The following is a 17,608-nucleotide window of genomic DNA, read 5'->3' on the forward strand; positions in this document are numbered from 1 at the left end:
AAGGGCCCTGGGAGGGGGCTGCTCCTGGGACCCCCGCATTGCATGCTGGGAAGCAGGAATCTGGGCCCTTCTCCTCACTTGGCCTCGGTTTCCCCATCTTTACAAAGAGGAGGAGGGCAGGGGTGCTCTGGGCCCCCCATCCTGACTTTCCACGCCTCCCCCCTCCCTGTAGTCAGCCCCAGCTGCCCTCAGGGTCCCCACCCTTCCAGACAATCCTCCCCGAACCGATGCCTCCAACAGGCCTAGTAGCAGTGGGTGGGCTGAGTCCACACAGAGGGAAGCAGCCCCTCCTGTCCCGCCTGGTTCATAGGTGGGAGGCGGAGGTGGAGCAGGTTAGAAGCCCCGACCCCAGCCTGCACCCAGGCAGAGCCCACCCAGCCTCTCAGCTGCCATCTGTCCCCTGACTTTGCAGGGCTTCTGAGCCGGCCAGACCTTGGGAGCACTCCTGAGTCCCTCCTGGTGGCCCCCCCCAATGGCCCGGCCAGCCTAGCGGCCCATAAGTGTCTGCCTGTGGGGTGTTCGGGCCCCTGTCCCTCCTCGGCCAGGAGGGAGGGGCAGCCATAAATTCACACCGCCAGCCGCCCGCGGGATAAATGTGTCATCGGCTGCACGATTTACGAGCACACCCCTGGCCCGCGAGGCAGGGAAAACAAGCCTGTGTACACACGGCGCGGCAGGCAGGGAGGGGCGGCGGCCGAGGGCACACAGGGGCACAGCGGGCTGGTGGGACGCGCGCCCGCGGGAGGTGTGAGGACGCGGACCCACTCACCCAGGGAGGCAGGACCATCCAACTCCCGTCCACACACGCACACTCACACGTGAGGAGGTGGCCTGGCTGCTCAAGGACACGGCTTGCCACCCAGAGCATGCGAGGTTCTGTGCAGGGTCTCCCTCACCCCCAGACAGCCCACAAGGAGGGTCTTGGTGGAGGGGACCCGGGCCGCTGCACGGGGAGGATACAGGGCGAGCAAATTGGGAGAAGAGGCGGATCGGGAACAGGTATGGGGTGGTGACGCCTCACTCGTGCCTGGGGCCCACCTGCTCTGACTGTCTCGGAGGTCCAGGGGCGCCGCCCGTGCAGCCACTGAACACACCCCAGATGCGGGCGCTAAGGAAGTGAGGCTATAACTCAGGAGGACCCTTCATGGTTCTGCCGCCACACCTGAGACCACCGTGCCCACCGCCCACCTTGTCTACCAGGACCCTGTGGGGTGGTGCCAGGCTCCGGGCTCCACAGGCACCAACCTCAGTTACCTGCCAGGACCAATCCAGGTACAGTAGCCCAAGCCTGAGATGCAGGTGGGTCTGGGAGCCTCAGGGAGCACTTGGAGAGGACCCGGAGGGCCCAGGGCAGGCTGGGAGACTCAGGAAGGATTTAGGGAGGATTCAGTGGACTCACAACAGCATTGCTGAAGAGGTCTAGGGAACTTCACGGAGTCAAGGCTGCAGGTCAGCCTTAGCCGTTGATGCCCTTCCACCTGTCCCTGGATGATCTGGGGACACAGTCATGCTCCAGTCACTCCTGCTGGCCTCGCCACAAGAGGCTCAGGAGTGTGGGCCCCAGGGATTCTGGTGGCAGTGGATCCTCAGCCCAGGGAGAAGGGTCTGACGGATGACCCAGAGGCCACTGTGGCAGAGCCATGTCACCCCAAATAAGGAGAGATGGCACTGACCCCCCTTGCCAGGGGTTCCCACCCCAGGAACCCACAGAGAAGAGACCTGCAGAGCAGAGGCCCCAGATGAGGGGTCTGCAGCAGAAAGACCCATAAAATAGGGACCTCCCCACCAGGGACTCACAAAGAAGTGTCTGCCCAGGTGAGGCATTTAGTGCCAGGAGACCCAGGGCCCCACAAACAGGTCTGCCCCACTTTTCTCATAAAGCCTCCTGAACTGCCCCTCTGTGCGATATCCCTGGATGGCGGCGTCCCCGGACCCCTGCCTGCTCTGGGTCTGTCGCTGGTGCACCTTTGGTGGGCACAGGGCATGGGTGGGCGTGCTGGGACAGGCAGCTGTCAGGGGCCCTGCCCCTCCCAACCCTGCCCAGACAGAAGCCCTTTCCTCAGTATCTGCAGACGGGCTGGAATTCTTCAAGAGCATCTTTAAATAAACAAAGCACAGAGAAAAGCAAACTCCCCAACACAAACCACATCAAAATAGATTTCTACATAGAAGCAAGGCCGCCCACGGGGAGCCCTTCAGAGGCCAAGGGCGTACAATTCCCAGGGTGATGCCCACACTGCTGGGACCCCCAGCTCCAAGCTGCAGCCTCCCTTTCAGGGGTGGGCATGCCAGGCCCATCCACACACCTGGGCAGAAGTGGCTGCCATGGGAACCTTCTACTTCCCCTGGGGTCCGTACCCCCACACCACGGGGGTCCATCAGGTAAAGCTTGAAGGATCCCCTTCCAGCCCCTCCCACCTCTGAGGGTTCCTGTGGGGATGGTCCCAGGGTCCTGTGTGATTGGCACAGAGGCAGAGAGAGCAGCACCTGGGCTGGGGGGTGGGGGCCTCTGCTGGGTGGAGGTCTGGGGACCAAGGGCCCTGCACCCCAGCCCTCCCCCATGCAGCTGGCAGCCTCCAGACAGGAGTGCACATGGGTGCACGGGTGGGAGAACAGTTGGGAATGAATGAAGGATTGGACGGCATCCCCCCTCCCCCAGCACGCTGGGGGGAGGGGCCCCTGGCACCCCTTCCCTCCCATGGGCTGAGCCCAGCGCACCTCCTGCCCCTGCGTTCTCTGGATCCTCCCCTGTGAGGCAGCTCCTGGACATCTCCAGGAGACCCTCCCATTCCCCACCTCCCCACACTGGGTCAGTGCTTTTGACGTCCCAGGGCTCAGGGGGTTTGTTCTGAGGGTCAAGGGGACCGTCCGCATGACGAGGCCCAGGCCAGCCCCCAGGACACTCAGCACCTCTCTCAGGCACAGAATTCCCAGAGCTCCAAAGATCTTTTGAGATAAGGAAGCCCCTGTCCTTGCCCCTACCACTCTTTGAGACAAGCCAGGAAAGATGTCATCGTGGACGTTTTTGGGTTTCCCCGTGTACAGGTGGCCTTATCTCTGCCACATGGGTCCAGCGGGTTGTCTGCAGGACAGACACCCAGGGCAGGGATTGCTGAGGCTGGTCCGGCTGGGATTGGGGTTTGGGCCCACCCTGCAGGTCCTGGGAGCATCCTGTGGGCTCTCTCAAGCCTCGCCTGACCCCAGGGGGTGCTCACACCTGTGGCGGGGGCCCACCTGGCCCATCTCTCAGCACCCTTTGTCCAGCTGGCCCTCAGCAGCTGGGGGTGGTGGTGACAGGAAAGCAGGTTGGAAGGAGGGACAGATAGCATTTCCCCTGGGGCAGAGGGGACCCCCTGGAGGCTTCACTGGGGAGGACCGCTGACCCCAGTTCCTGCAGGGCCAGCCCAGGGTCTCCTGATAGGACAGGACGTCTCCCTGCAGACATTTCCTGTCTGCGGACAGAGAGAAGAGGGAGGATAGACTGCGCATCCAGTGTAGACAGCACTGGGTGTAGACAGTTCTGGGTTTGTGACTGGGCTGCAGAAAGAGAGAGCTGGAGCAGGGGGATCCCCTAAGGACTGCTAAAGGAGGGAGGGATACAGCTAGGGCCAGGCCCAGTCACCAGGGCCAGTGACCCCAAAGACCCCCCTCAGCCTGGGGGGGAGGGCTTCCCGAGAGCCCCCTGCTGATTTATGGTCCTCCAGGGGGAGGGGAGTCATGGCTGCAAAGTCCTTGCTACCTCCTCCTCTTCCTCCTTGTTGGGGGTTGGCAGGCTGGGTGGGGTGGCTCTCAGCTGGTTTCCAGATGGGCCTGGTGGAGGGGGGTCTGGGGGTGGGAGGTAAGGGGACCTGGCGGTGTCCTTGGGCGGCTGTAGCTGCCTTTGTCTCTGAGGTTGTCTCTGTCTCTAGGCCTGTCTCTGTCTGCCTCGGGCTCTGTCTCTGTCTCTCGAAGCCCCCCTTCTCCATGGAGGCACCGGTGGGTGGGGGTGGGAGCTGGTGATTTATCACCCGCTGCCTGTCCTCCATCGGAAACGCTGGGGGTGGGCGCAGACTCTGCGCTGAGCTATGGGCCCCCAGGGCCCCGCCACCCACGCCAGTGTTGTTGCTCCGTCTGGGCGGCGCGCCCACCCCCCATCATGGCCAGGGCTTGGCCCCCAGCCCTTCCCAGGGCCTCGTCCACGTGGGCCCCTCGAGTCCAAGCCCAGCGAGCAGCCGACCCCTCCGCAGGCAGGGGGCGCCCACTGGGGACCCGCACTCCGCCGCCAGGTTGGTTGGGAGGTGGCGGATCCCATGTCCCACTCCCTGGGCATCCGGGAGCCAGCCAGCCTCTCACGGTCCCCTCCACGCGGCCTCGCAGCCCCCATCCGCCCGGTGCACACAGCAGGGACTCAATAAGTGTTTACGGAGCCAAAAAGTGGCGGAGGGCGGAGGGCGGAGGGCTCACCTGGGCAGACTCCCCCGCCCCACTCCCCTCCGGCAGAAGAGATCCCTTATCTTCCTCGCGACCAGCTGTCAGCGCGTGGCGGGGGAGGCGGGCGCCCCCTCGTTCCCCCTCCCCGCCCCCACGGCCGCGATCTGCGGACCCCGGGGCCCGCCCCCTCCAGCCTGGGCAGGTCCTGCTCTGAGCACCGCTCCCCGGCGAGCCTGGTGTCTCTGCGCCCTGCGCCCCTCCGCCCCAGGCGCCCCGCACAGGCTCTCCTGCAGGTCGCGAGCGCCCTCTGCTGCCGGGCTGGGGTCGCGCGACCGGGGAGGACGAGACACAGGCATCAGTCCCTTTCAGGGATGAAAACACCGAGGCTCCCCGCGCAGGTCAGGGTTTTGTCTGCCTGGGCCGCCGTCTGGCCCGGCCGGGTCTCACTCTATGCAATCCCTCGGTTGTCGCTCACTAGCCAGGATGTGGTTTGAGTCCCGGGGCAGCCTTAGGGTCCTGCACCATGTGTCTGGGCAGGGCAGGGCCAGGACACGCCCTGCTGAGGACATGTTGAGTGGAGGCCTTGAATAGTTAGGACAGAGAGCAGGAAGGTCATGCCTGCCCTGGGAAGGGCTGGGCCTTGATCTAAGGCTGGGGGTCCTGGGAGCCACACCACTGGCCACCCCTCTACCCCCCGGGAAGCTGGGGGGCCAGTCTGTGGTCGGAGGATCCTGGGGCTGCAGGGCAGGGGTCCTGAATCAGCCAGCCTGGGGGCTGCAGGTATGAGGGGCTGGCAGAGCTCTGAGTGGACCCTGACCTGCTCCTATCTGGAAAGAGTCTGAGGCCCCAGAGGGGACCAGCCTATCAGTGGGGAAGGGACCCTGGGGCAGGTGTGTCATCCATGAGATGGAGGACAGTGCTGGAGGGAAGGGCACCATAGGCCCTGGAGCTGGGGGAGGGGTGTCCACTCCCCATCCGTGCACAGGGCCATTCATTCAGGGTCCCTGAGCTGGGACTGTTCCAATTCCCCACACTCTGGAGGCTGAGGCCCCAGGGTTAGTGTGTGGAGGGTCAGCTTAGGGTCAGGATTGGGACTGGGGGCTCCAAGCAGGCTGGGCCAGGTCAGCCAGCGAGTCCAGGCCGGCATCCCCCTGTGGTCAGTACCTTGGCCGGAGCGCATCAAAATCATGGAGAACTGGCAAGAGGGAGGGGCAAGCCTGGAGAAACCACGTGGCTCCACTGCCCCGTTGTCCGAGTGGGAAGTTCTTCCTTAAGTTTGACCACACTGTGATGCCAGCCTTTTCCTTCTTTCGAAGAAGCTCCAGTCTTCTGCATCTCCTGGCCCTCGGGGCCCTCATGCCCACCCTCTCAGCAGGACACTGGCCGTGGAGCTGGGCTCCTGCTCACCACTTCTCACAGCTCCTGCTGGGACCTTGTCCCATGGCCCAGGGGGGCCTCCTTCTCTTAGCTTGGGGTCACCTAGGACCCCAAGGCCACTTTCTCTGGGCCCTGCATTTGCCCCACAAAGGCCTCAGTGAGGAGGAGAGTGGGTCGCAGGGGCCTGGTTTCAGCTCTGCTCCCAGTGCAGCCATGGAGAAAGCTCTGGGGCCCAGCAGAGAGACCCTCCTCTGGGATCTGGTTTCCTCTTCCAGAAAGTAGGGGTGACACCCCCTTCCTGCACCACATTGGGGCTGAATTTAGGGGGTGGCCTGTGGACCTTGCTCTGACAATGACTATTACCTCTGATCCCCACCAGGGGCTCTGGGACACTCCCTGGGGGAGGTAGGGTGGCAGTTTATTTGTACAAAAGGGGCCGCTGTCCCAGATGTGGTGATAAGGCTGGATGGACGGCCAGACAGTCAACTGCAGCCCACAATGGGCCGGATGCCATGCACCTGCCCACAAAGGAGGGGGTGGCTCCTGCCTCACGTCCCACCGGCAGCCCCGAGATAGCATCAGCCTGACCGGAGGGCCATCTGTCTTGTCCCACAAAGGCCAGGACAAAGGCCGTGTCAGTGGCAGCCTCCCCGACCCGGTCAGCGGAGCCGGGGGCCTTCCTGTGCCAGGCAGCTGGGGCTCAGGCCCGAGGCACCTTGTCAGGGTCCTGTTTGGGGTGAAGAGCAAGCAGCCTTCATTGTTCACAGGGCCAGACAGGTGGGGGCCACAACTAGGACGGGAGCAGGACCCCAAAAGTGGGAAATGCATCAGCCCCTCTTTGGGTCTGCCAGGCCCTCATTAGCAGCCGGAGCCTCACTGGGACACCCACAGAGGATTCCCAGGCCCTGGTGGCTCAGCCTGGATCCAGGGCTGGGACGGAGACAGGGACTGAGAAACAGTCAGAGGTGCCTTCCTGCAGGAGGCGGCGGCCAGGTGGAGGACACGATTCAGAGACCCTGCAACCCCAGGTGCCTCCTCACCCCTGCAGGGAACTTACGTGGACCCCAGCTCACAACGCTCGCCCCCTCCTCACCTGCCCTCCAGAGCTTCTCGCTCAGATGCCCAGGAAGCATCTGCTGGGCCACCGACCGCCCTCACCATCCCCAGTGCACCCCTGATACCCTGAAAGCTGCCTGTGTGGTGCAGTCACTGCCTTTGGGGAAACCTCACACCCTGGACTGTTCTCAGAGCCACCTGGAAGACCCTCACTGACTCCCGGAAACCGCCACTCTGAGCATCTGCTCTTTCTGGCAACTACACTTCCTGTGGGGTCCTCACCGTCCCCACACTGTCCTGTCCAGTGTCCTCACTGTCCACTGTCCTCACTGTCCCCTGTGTCCTCACTCCTGCCAGTGTGGGCACTGTACTTCCAGCTCTTCTGTGCCTTCTCACTAGAACTTCTGGGAGAGTCGGTAGCAGATGAGTTCACTCCCAGACCTTGTGCGCACCAGAAGGTGATTTTGGGTGTATGAACATGCGATGTGTCCCCTTGAACCATCCCCGGAGCTCTTTCTGGGTTTGGAGGGGGGGGGGGGATTCCGAGTCGCACGGTGCAGAGATCGGTCGGATGGGGAGCAGGGTTTATTCGCACTGGAGATGGCGTGGGGGCCTCGACTGGTCTGGGCAGCGGCTCGCCCCGGGCCCGCCTCGGCATCCAGGTCCAGGGGGTGCGTGCGTGTCGCCAGCGGTGCGCGCGCAGCAGCGGGGCCCCTGCGCGCGGCCGCGGGGGGGCGCGTCTGGGAGATCGTGTGGGCGGAGGACGCGGCCGGAGCGGGGGCGGTCAGTGGGCCGGCCGCATGGCTCAGCGCCAGTTGCTCGGCTCGGGGGTCGCGGGCTCCGCCGCCAGCGGGGTAGTCAGCGGCCACCGGCGTGCGGCGCGGGCGCGCAGCCTCCGCAGGCGGCACAGCAGCAGCGCCAGCAGCAGCGCGTGCAGCAGCCCGAGGCAGAGTAGCAGGAGCTGCGCCGCCAGCGCCCCGCGGCAGAGCGCGCCAGGCGGGCAGGCGGCGCGCAGCTCCTCCTCCGCCAGGTAGGACAGCAGGCGGCCCCGTAGCGCGGGGGGCGCGGCGCAGTGCAGGTCGCGGTAGGGCTCGCGCTCCAGCCGGCCGGCCAGCCAGGCGCGCAGCGGCACCAGGTGGCAGTCGCAGCGCCAGGGGTTGGCGCCCAGGTGCACGGCACGCAGCACCGGCAGCGCGTCCAGCAGCCCCGGTGGCAACGCCGTCAGGTTGTTGCCCGTCAGCACCAGTTCGGTCGTGTCCGGCGGGAAGGCGGCTGGCAGCGAAGCCCACGTCAGCCCGCGGCGCCCGCAGTCCACGCGCGTCCCCGCGCAGCGACACGGGGCTGGGCAGCCAGCGGCCGGGCGGCCCGGCGGCGCGAGCAGCAGAAGCATTAGGCTCAGCGCCCCGCGCGGCCCTGGAAGGGAAGCGCCGCGGTGAGCCCGGCCCTTGGGGCTCCTGGGCGGGGTCCCAGGGCACCCGCGTGCCTCTCCACCCCGACAGCCCGGCACACCGGCTGGAAGTGCCCTCTAAGTCTGACCCAAACCTCTCCCGACTACAGCCCAGAGGACTGAGCACCTCCCCACCGGACTCTACTCAGGGAGGGGCCTGGCCCGGGCAGACCCCAGACTCACCGGAGCCCATGGCGAGAGGACAGCGGCCCAGCTAGCTCTGGAGCACCAGGCAGCAGCCGCAGAACCGGGCGATAAAGCCGCCCCGCCCCTGCCAGGCCCCAGCGCACCCGCCAAACCGACCACAGCCCGGTCACCCTTCAGAAATAACCCGGAGGCCAAGCCGGCAGCGCAGATAGAGGGCTATCGCCAGGCTGCCGGCCGACCGGGCTTCCGCCCCACTCTCTCCCAGGGGCGCACAGAGCACTCGGACACCCTCTTCGACGTTCACCAACATTGTTCTCCTGTCACCAGGACAGGACGCAGCATTCACAACTGAACAAACTGGAGAATGGAGCTTGGGGGCAGGGATCATGCGGGTGGAGGGATGGGGGACCAAGGGCTCAGGAACCCGGGGCAACAGTGCTGCTGGGGGGAACAGGCCTCCAGTGACCAACAGGGAAGGGTGGTCCAGGGATGGGGGTTGCCAGTTTGCCCACCACCCACTGCTCCTGGAGCCAGGCCATGGCCATGGGGGAGGGGCGTAGGCATTCACAAGCATCCCAGCCCCATTATTCCTCCCCAGCAGCCAGCTGGCCTCCTAAGGTCTGGAGGGATCCTAATTGCTTCGGCTGTCCAACCTGCCCGCTGAGCTACCTGGTGAGTGGGTGAGGAGGTAAGAAGGACCTGGCCCACCTCAGCACAAAGTGAGGGCTCCCAGGTTCACTCTGCAGCACTGGGCAGGGAATAGGCCCAGGATCCCACGGATCTGCTCCCCTATTCTGCCTTGGTTTACCCGCCCATCTGAGTAGGGCCTGGAATCTAAGTGCTGTGACCTTCTGGGTTCGGGGGAGATCTCAGAAGTCACCACCCAACTTAGCTCCTGCTCCCCCAAGGCCAGAGAGGGCTGGTTGTGGGGGCCATTGTCCAGGCCCCTTGGAAGCAGATACAAATGAGGGGAGGGGCTGATGCTGAGAATAAATTAGGGTTGGCTGGGGGCTGCGACCCCGCGTCTCTGGGTCAGTTCAGGAACAGTAGGGAAAAGTCCAGGTCTGGGCCACTCTGGAATTGGGGTTGTGTCCAGGCCTGTTGGCGATCCAGACGAATCCGGGGTCGAGTCCAGGCCAGTCGGGGTCCAGGGGTGGGAAGGGCCAGCCTGGAAACTGGCAGTATATCCATGGCAAAGTGGGGCTGTGGTGGGGTCACTGGTCCTGCATTTGCTGCTTCATTTTCTGCAGCATCTCCTGCATGCGCCTTAGCTAGGGGGGTGGGGCAGGAACAACGGAGGGTGGGGTGAGAAGTGTGATGGGACTGGGACGGGCCTGGCCCTGTCCCCACCCCCAGCCCCTGCTCCTCCCCTGCTGCCTACCAACCTCCTCATCTTTCATCCTGATGAGCTTCTCCGTCTCAGCATCGGGGGTTGGCAGTGGCAGGATGGGGATGGGGCTCTCCATGCGGCTGTCCTGCGTCAGTTTGCTGCAGGGTGGACACCAGGGATAAGCTGCTGGGGGTTGGGCTGACCCTCGATACCCTGTGGCTCCCACACCTCTGGGTGGGGGTCGGGGCAGGTCCGAGGGCGGGTGGGTCACACACCTGGTCATCTGCTGGATGCAGTGCGCTCGGTAGTTCTCGTAGTGCACATCGCACGTCACGTCCTTGAGGTCATGCATGTGTGTACGGATGAGCATGTTGCGAAGCTTCACGAAGTCACAGTGTGCCTGGTTCTCCACTGTGGGCAGGGGCAGGCGGTGGGTGAGGCGCCAGCCCAGGGGAGCCTTCCCACCCCAATGCTGTGCCCCAGGCCTCGACTCACCCTCCACGATCCCCCAGGGGTACAGACGCCCCCGGACCCGCTGCCCCTTGGCCTCCACCACCGTGTTGCTGCCGATAACAGCGAAGGGTGCGCTCTCCTGGGGGGGCAGGTGCAAGGGCTCACTCCCAGTTAGCATGGGTGTGGGGTCAGTGGTGGGAGAGGGGCATGGGCACTAGGCACCTGGTCTGCCCCTCCAGAATCACCATCAACAACCTCTCCCCAAAGAGACCCTGTTGTCCCCACCTCTGGCCTCTCTGTTGCCAGCTGAAGCCAGAACTGGTGCAGCTTACACCTTAGGGCTTTTGCTGGGCCGTGCCCATCAGATGTACCCCCCCTCCTGATACCCCTCCCCACCAACAGCCACTCCATCTAGTGCCTCCCCATTCCTTTCCCAGGGCAGAGCCCATGCCTCCTGTTAGTGATACCCCTGCTGACTTCGGGGTGAAAGGTCCACCCTGCTCCTGGCTCGGTGGCCACCTGTCCCCAGCTTGGGCTTGCCATCGCCACTCTAACCCCTGGGGCACTCAAAGCCACCCCCACCCCCGGAGCTCAGAATTCTGGGAGCCAGGACATGCACAGGCCTGGGGCCATTGGACCAGGCCCTTCTGCGGGTGAAGCATGGCGAGGGGGCTGAGCGAAGGGCCAGGGTGGGGGCCTGGCCAGTGGCTGTGCCTTTAGGTCCTGGCAAGCACTCCATGACCTATTAACTACATGGGGACCCAACTACACAAGCCAGCGGGGGACCTGGGCCACCCTAGCCCCAGCCCCAGGTGAAGACTCTATGGCCTGGACGAAAGACTCCTGCCCCCAGATCAGACCTGGGCCCTGGCCCTCCTCCCGACCTGGTGTAAAGTGGCCTCTGGGTCCCCTACCCCCAGTGCTGCAGCCTCACCTTCAGTTCCCGGTCCTGCTGCTTGAAGTCCTCGTCCTCGTCCGAGTCACACTCAGGAAACTGGTACACGTGGATTCCAAACTTGTCGATCTCCTCCCGGATCTGCGGCAGGCAAGGGCCATCAGGTGAGGGGCTGGTGCCCTTGGCCCCACCAGAGTCCCGGCTGCGCCCCGCGGCCGCACAGGCTCACCCGCTCCTTCAGCTTCCGGATCTCACCGGGGACGAGACAGTCGGCTTTGGCGATGAGGGGCACGATGTTCACCTTCTCGTGCAAGGCTTTCATGAAGCCCACGTCCACGGGCCGCAGCCTGTGGAGAGCAGCCGGGGCGAGGGGCTCATGGGGTGGGGGTGGTGGGAGGGGGCGCCGCAGGGATGGGCAGGACCCGCACCCCTGGCCTGGGGCAGCCACCTACCCGTGCCCAAAAGGGGAAATGAAGTACAAGCAGCAGTGCACACGGTTGTCCTGGATGTTCTTGCGGTTGAGGCCACTCTCGTCCCGGAAATACTGCTCAAACTGCTGGTCCACGTAGTCGGTGATGGGCTTCCAGCTGAGGGCAGGGGGCACATGAGGCCAGGCTGGTGGCTGGTGGCAGGGGGCCAGGGCAGACCGGGCAGGCCTTCCTCACCACTCAGAGTTGTTGACGGCATCCCCGAAGCCTGGCGTGTCCACAATGGTGAGCTTCAGCTTGACCCCCTTCTCCTCAATGTCCACCGTGTGCTTCAGGATCTCGACCGTCTGGCTGATGCGCTCTGTGGCAGGGCGGGTGGGGGGATGGTTTGGAACAGCCTCTGTGACCCTCACTCCCACCCCGGGCAGCCCTTGTTCTCATCCCTGGCTATGTGGCCTGGCGGTGATCTGGACCCTGAACGGGAGACCCATGCTTCGGGGACAGAGGAGCAGGGCTGGACCTGGAAGGAGCCCTCGGAGAGGTCACCCAGCAGGGGATGGTGGCAGCGCCAGGGCCGCGTGGGGCCCACTCACCCTCAGCACTGAGCAGCTTCCGCTCCTTGTACAAGTCAGTCAGGAAGAGGCTGTGTACCAGTGTGGACTTCCCCAGGCCCGACTCCCCTGCCCACAGGTGCAGTGAGAAAGTCGGGTCAGGTCCCAGGCCCCAGACAGAGCCTGGCTGCCAGTGCCCCCCGCCTGCCCTGGAGGCCGGCCCACTCACCCGCCACCATGAGCGTGAAGTCGAAGCCCTTCTTCACAGACTTGCGGTGCACCTGATTGGGCAGTGTGGCGAAGCCCACGTACTGCTTGTCGATGTCCTGGTGGGGGTGGGGGGGTCAGGGGCACGCTGGGGTTCCTGGGGCAGCCCAGTGCCTTGGCCCCTACCCAGCTCAGGCCAGGGGGCAGCAGGGCAGGGTCCCCAGGGAGGGGGCATCTCAATGGCAGAAGTGGGTGAGGGCCTGTGGGCAAAGGCCCTGGAGGTGGAAGGCAGGTGGGGGTGGAGCGTGGAGGCGCCCACGAGGGCTTCGCAGGGACTGAGATGGAGTCTGTGTGCGTGTGGAAGGGGGTGGTAGGCACAGCGGGCAAGGCGGTGTCCCCCCTTGGGTGGTGGGCAGAGGGCACCAGGACCCAGACCCCTCAGACACGCCCAAGGCCCTCAGAGGCTGGAGAAGCCCCCACCTCAATACTCACCCCTCCCGAGTGTAAGGGGTGGGAGGCCCCGTCTGGCCCCGATCCAGCCGCGGGGGTGGCTGGCTGCGGCGACGGCGGAGCAGGGGCTATTTATAGACAGCGGCGCCCAGCCTCCCGCGGCCTCCGGCGCCCACCCCAGGACCCCGGCCCTGCAGCCCCTGTCAAATCCCCAGTCCGTGCGCGAGGGGCGGGCGCACAGCTGACCCACCTTCCGCTCCCCTCTCCACACACACCTTGAGCCGCCTCTGGGCCTGGGTCCGCGGCGACAGCAGCTGCTCCACCAGGCGGTCCTGGGGTGCCGCCAGCGAGTCCATCGCAGCGACCCCGGGACCTTGCCCGCTGCGCTGGGGCCCAGAGTGCGTCAGGCCCACCCGGCGTCAGCCGTGCGCCAGGGGCTTGCGCCCTGTGCGGCCCCGAGGCCCTTTTCTCGCCCCCGGGTTATGGGTTACGGGTTACGGGTTACGGACGCGGGAACCGAAGCCCGGAGGGGCGGCGCTCACGCGATGCCGGGACCCCGAGGCCACCAAGCCGCTCGTCCGGCCCCAGGCGGGCCTGCCCCTGGCACAGGCGGGCCCTCGCGCCGGAGAGGAGCGCGCGGTCTCCGGGAGACAGTCGCCTGGAAATTGGGCCGCGCGGGCGGAGCCACGGAGCGGAGGAGGGCAGGGCCCAGCTCGGCGGGCTGGCGGGCGGCTGCGCGCGGAGCGGCGCGGCTCAGGCCGTCAGTCCAGCGACTGCACAGCCGGGTGGGCGGGGGGGCGGGTCCACGGCCGGGTCTGCGCTGCCGCGTCCCGCCTGCCAGAGGGCGCACGAGTACGCCCCCATCCACGCGCGCGCCCGCGGGAGCCCGCCCGGTCCCTCTACTCTCCCGTGGCGGTGTCCTAGAGGCGCCCCCAGCTACCCACCGACGCACGGACCGCCCCTCGCGTGTGTGCGCGTGTGTCTGGAGAATTCTTACCGCCGTGGCCGCCGAGAGAAGTGGGGAACCTGCGAGGGCAGAGCTCACCTCCCCACCCAGGCCCGCGGAGGCTTACGCTGGGGGAAGGGAGCGATCAGAGCACTAGATGCCCAACCCCTACCCCCACCTCTGCAAACTTGGAAGCTGTGGCCAGTGAGTAGCTCCACAAACCCGCTGGCCAGCCCTACGCTGCCACCTCTGCCCCCAGACAGCCGCTGCCAGCAGAGGTAGGGGGTGCTGGAGTGAACCCCTCCCCCTAAGGGGGACACTCCCTCTGAGCTTCCACCTTGCTCTCACAGGACTGGGCAACACAGGGCCTGGAGGGCTCCAGCCAGCTCAGCCCTCACACCTGTGCGGCCACCCCAGGGACCACAGGGGTCTCCTGAGCCCCCAAACCCTTCCTCACTGACCCTGCCCGCAGGACCCACCAGAATCTGAACAAGCCAGCACCAGCCCGGTGGCAAGGGAGGCCTGCAAAGGAGCCGAGGATCCAAAGAGACATGCCCCTAGACTGTGTGTCAGTGGGAACGGAAGGCCCCACAGTTCTCCCCCACCTAGGCCCTCCCTTCTTGGCTCCCCGCTTAAGGGGCCTCTGTCCCCCTGTCTAGGCTCGTGCTGCTGCTGTGTGGCCTGGAGGCCGCTGGCACCTGGGGAGGAGGGGTGGGCCCACTGCTGGGAACAGGGAAGCCTTTCATCCGAGAGGAGGGGGGGGAGCCACAGGCCCCAGCTCCCCAGCCCGCCCCCAGCCCTGGCTCTGAGAAAGCCTCCGCGCTGGCCCCAGCCCTCCACCACGCGGACCTGCGAGGGGCCTTGGGGCTGAGTCCCACCCAGCCTCCACGCCCGGCTCCAATTTAGACATGGCCCCTCGGCCCAGTTCCTGCCCAGACAGGCTGACATCTCGGTCCCAGGGCATCTCCAGGAGGAGAGACAGAGCTGGCACCCCACAGCCTGGTGCCTGACGGGCTCGTTGCCCCCAGAAGGCCTCAGTTTCCCCATCGGTAAGGCACAGCCTCAGTGGAGGTCCGGGTCAGGGGGACAAGACCAGCTCCCTGCCTGCCTGCCCCATCTCCTGACTTCGTCCAGATGGGGCCTGGGGATTCCCTGGGGGATCCCCAAGGAAGGGGCCCTTCCTCTCCCTTTCTCTGGCCCGTGAGGCATAACAAATACTCCTCAGGACTTCCCGAGCCACAGACACTGCTGCGCCCACCTCCTCCCCACCTCCTCCTGGTGCCTGACACTCTCGAGGCATTTCCATTCTTAGAATCACCCCAGCCGCCAGAGCCAGTGAAGGCCCCACCACTGCTAGAGATGGGGTGGGAGTTGGGGGAGGGGGCACAGAGGACCACCAGAGCCCTCCCCAGTGTCTGAGATGGGTGGGCACAGAGGGGGCCCACAGAGCTCCCCTGCCCCCTTTCCCAGAGTGCAGACAGGCTGAGGCTCAGTAATACCAACAATGGAATAGCAAAGTTACTGCGGGCTTCCGGCTCCCCCAGACCCACGGGGAGCCTTCCCCAAACACCGGGCTCCCTGGCCCTGCTCCTAGGGGACCCCACACCCCACCCGCATAATGCTCTCTCCCTCTGGTCCTGGGAGCAGGGAACAGGTAAGGCTGGTCCTAGCTGAGCTCCAGGAGGGGCAGACAGGCCTGAAGGGGCTCAAGCCTCAGCAGGAGGGTCCCTGAGTGCCCGCAGGCCCAGGAGAAGAGGGGGCTGGTCTCCCAGGCCTTCCCTCTTTCTCTCCCTTGAACAATAGCTTGGTGGCAGTGTGCCCCTGCATCTCCTTCATTGTTTGACCCGCCACGATGGGGAGGCAGCTCTTGGCCCGGGCTCCCGGGGAGCCCCTTGCTGGCAGGGTGAGGTGGTTGCGGCCCCTCCCCGTGAGCCTCACCCGTCCCAGGGTGGGGCGTATCCCTGCTAGGGGCCTGGCACTGGGCAGGAGTGACTCCCAGCCCCCACCCCACCTGCTGGGCCACTCCTGGCCCGCCTGCCGCACCTAGGCCAAGACTTTGGGCTCCACCCAGCATCCACCCAGGGTGTGAACCCCCATCCCAGACGAGGGTTGCCAAGGCCACCCTGGTGCCAGAGTTGGGCTCTTCTTTTCTGCCCTAAACATGGCTGAGCTCAAGCCAGAGAGGCCCCCAGCAGGGCTGCCCCAGAACCCCCAGCTTCCCCCGGTTACCCACCCCCCCACGCCCTCTTGGGGTCTCCTAGCTGTTTAAACCTGACCTCAGCTAGGTTCACAGCGAGTGCCCAGGCCAGCCTCCTGTCCGGCCCTCTATTCCTGGAGACTGGGGTCCAAGCCAGCCCTTTGAGAAACCAGTTTGTACCCCCTAGATTTGAAGACTGGTGCTGAGCACCGGGATGACTCAGACCAGGCCCTGGAGGCTCCCAGTCTGGGGAAGAGGCCTGGCCACAGATCAGCCCACTCACATTGGTGTGTGTGGAGAGGAGGCATAAGATGCAGAGAAGTTGGGTGGGGTGGCCAGAAGCTCCCCTGTGGGGCTGCTCAGGGACTGGCCCTGGCTGGTGGACTCGGACCCCTCCCCCAGCCCGTGGCCTTCCATGACCATGGCCTCACACAGGACCCCCAGCACACGGCCACGGGCCAGGTCAGCAAGGAGAGGCTGGCGCTGCACCAGTGGGAGAGGGGCACCCGGCCCATCCCCCAACCGGGGAGGAGCGCACGCCATGCCTCGAGGGTCAGGAGCCAGGCCCGGAGGCACTGCGGCCGCTCCTCCCCTCTGCAGCCCCGGGTTGGCGGCACTGCCCAGGCTGACAATCGGTTATCGGTTATCGCGACAGAGCAGGATGACGGCCGGCGGGGGCGGGGTCACGTTGGGGCGCCGCGGCGTTGGTGGCACAATGGGTGACAGCGGGCCGGGTGAGCGACGGCGCACACGTACCTGCTTGTCCTCTGCGGGGTCGGGTCGGGGGTCGGGTCGGGGTCCGGGCCCGGGCCGGCGGGCGGGGGAAAGACCGAGACACACGGTGAGAGGCGTGCGGGCGGCGGGGACAAAGGAGTGCGCGCGCGCGCGCGGGCGGGCGCCGGGCTCACCTGGGGTCGCCAGCTTGCTCTTGTACCGCAGGCCTGTGCTCATGGTGGCCGCCGGGGGAACGTGCGCGCGGGCGGGGCGGCGACGAGCGGAGGCCGAGGCCGGGCTGCGGGGTGACCGGCCCCTCCGCGCCGCCGCCCGCCCCGCCCGCGCTCCCGCCAGCCAATCGGCGCCCGCCGCGCCCACGCGCGACCCTGCGCGGCCAGCGGGGGTGGGGACCCAGGCGCCCCTACAGACCCCGCGCCCGCTGCCTGGGGCGACGCCCTCGCCTCCCGCCGGCCAGGCGCCCGGACACCTCGAGACCCGCTCCGCGCCCACCCCCGCGGCCGCGCCCCCTGCCCACCTCCCCTCCCCGCTGCCGGGCCCCTGCCCACGTACCCCGCCCTCCATCCCGTCCCTGCCCACAACCCGCCCCCCTGCCCAGACCCGGGCTGACTCCTCTGCCTTCGTGGGACCCCAGTCCAGGCCTGACCTCTGGCCATCCTTGGTGTGGCCCGCCTGTAAAGCCTGCCCCTGGGGTCTCCCTCCTCATGCCACCCCCCACCCCAACCCACCCCTGGCATGCTCTGCTCACTGAGGTCAGTGGATGCCCCTCCTCACCTCATCAGGATGGACGCCGGAGGCTTTGGCCTGGGGAGTCCTGCTCCTGGCCGTGGCAGGAAAAGTGATGGTCACTGTGCGGAAAGCTTGATGCGTGGCAGGGGCCAGCCCCAGCTCCTCTCCTGCAGCTGCTCGGTGCTGTGCGCGCAGCTCTGCAAGCCCACACACCTGGGCCGTTAGCCGGCCCCCTTTCCAGGATTATTGATGG

At 66.1% G+C, this 17,608-nt stretch overlaps 2 protein-coding genes across 3 annotated transcripts; both read right to left on the reverse strand.

Annotated features, from left to right (window-relative positions):
* Positions 1-7,648: 7,648 nt before the first annotated feature.
* GP1BB (glycoprotein Ib platelet subunit beta) lies at positions 7,649-8,594 on the reverse strand. The gene is made up of 2 exons (XM_057526202.1): positions 8,474-8,594; positions 7,649-8,256 (listed from the first exon to the last, which is right to left on the reverse strand). Exons 1-2 carry the CDS (start codon positions 8,481-8,483, stop codon positions 7,649-7,651), a joined length of 618 nt encoding a protein of 205 aa, XP_057382185.1. The 5' UTR covers positions 8,484-8,594.
* A 135-nt stretch (positions 8,595-8,729) lies between these two features.
* SEPTIN5 (septin 5) lies at positions 8,730-16,883 on the reverse strand. 2 transcript variants are annotated; one of them, XM_057527206.1, is made up of 12 exons: positions 16,803-16,883; positions 16,651-16,661; positions 12,324-12,420; positions 12,137-12,223; positions 11,781-11,904; positions 11,568-11,702; positions 11,345-11,462; positions 11,155-11,256; positions 10,263-10,359; positions 10,043-10,178; positions 9,823-9,925; positions 8,730-9,708 (listed from the first exon to the last, which is right to left on the reverse strand). In XM_057527206.1, exons 1-12 carry the CDS (start codon positions 16,843-16,845, stop codon positions 9,652-9,654), a joined length of 1,110 nt encoding a protein of 369 aa, XP_057383189.1. In that variant the 5' UTR covers positions 16,846-16,883; the 3' UTR covers positions 8,730-9,651. The 2 variants fall into 2 exon arrangements, with proteins under 2 accessions (XP_057383189.1, XP_007196317.1); XM_007196255.3 differs by lacking the exons at positions 16,651-16,661; positions 16,803-16,883 and adding an exon at positions 13,027-15,849.
* Positions 16,884-17,608: the final 725 nt, after the last annotated feature.

Source organism: Balaenoptera acutorostrata, chromosome 13 (genome assembly GCF_949987535.1).
Source record: "Balaenoptera acutorostrata chromosome 13, mBalAcu1.1, whole genome shotgun sequence".
Lineage (NCBI taxonomy): Eukaryota > Metazoa > Chordata > Mammalia > Artiodactyla > Balaenopteridae > Balaenoptera > Balaenoptera acutorostrata.

Excerpts from the sequence above, each read along its gene's own strand:
- SEPTIN5 (XM_007196255.3), bottom strand. The coding sequence starts at position 13,107 with ATGGACTCGCTGGCGGCACCCCAGGACCGCCTGGTGGAGCAGCTGCTG. Across the intron at positions 12,224-12,323 it reads CTTCACGCTCATGGTGGCGG|GGGAGTCGGGCCTGGGGAAG; the intron begins GTGAGTGGGCCG and ends ACCTGTGGGCAG. Across the intron at positions 9,926-10,042 it reads TGCATCCAGCAGATGACCAG|CAAACTGACGCAGGACAGCC; the intron begins GTGTGTGACCCA and ends TCCACCCTGCAG.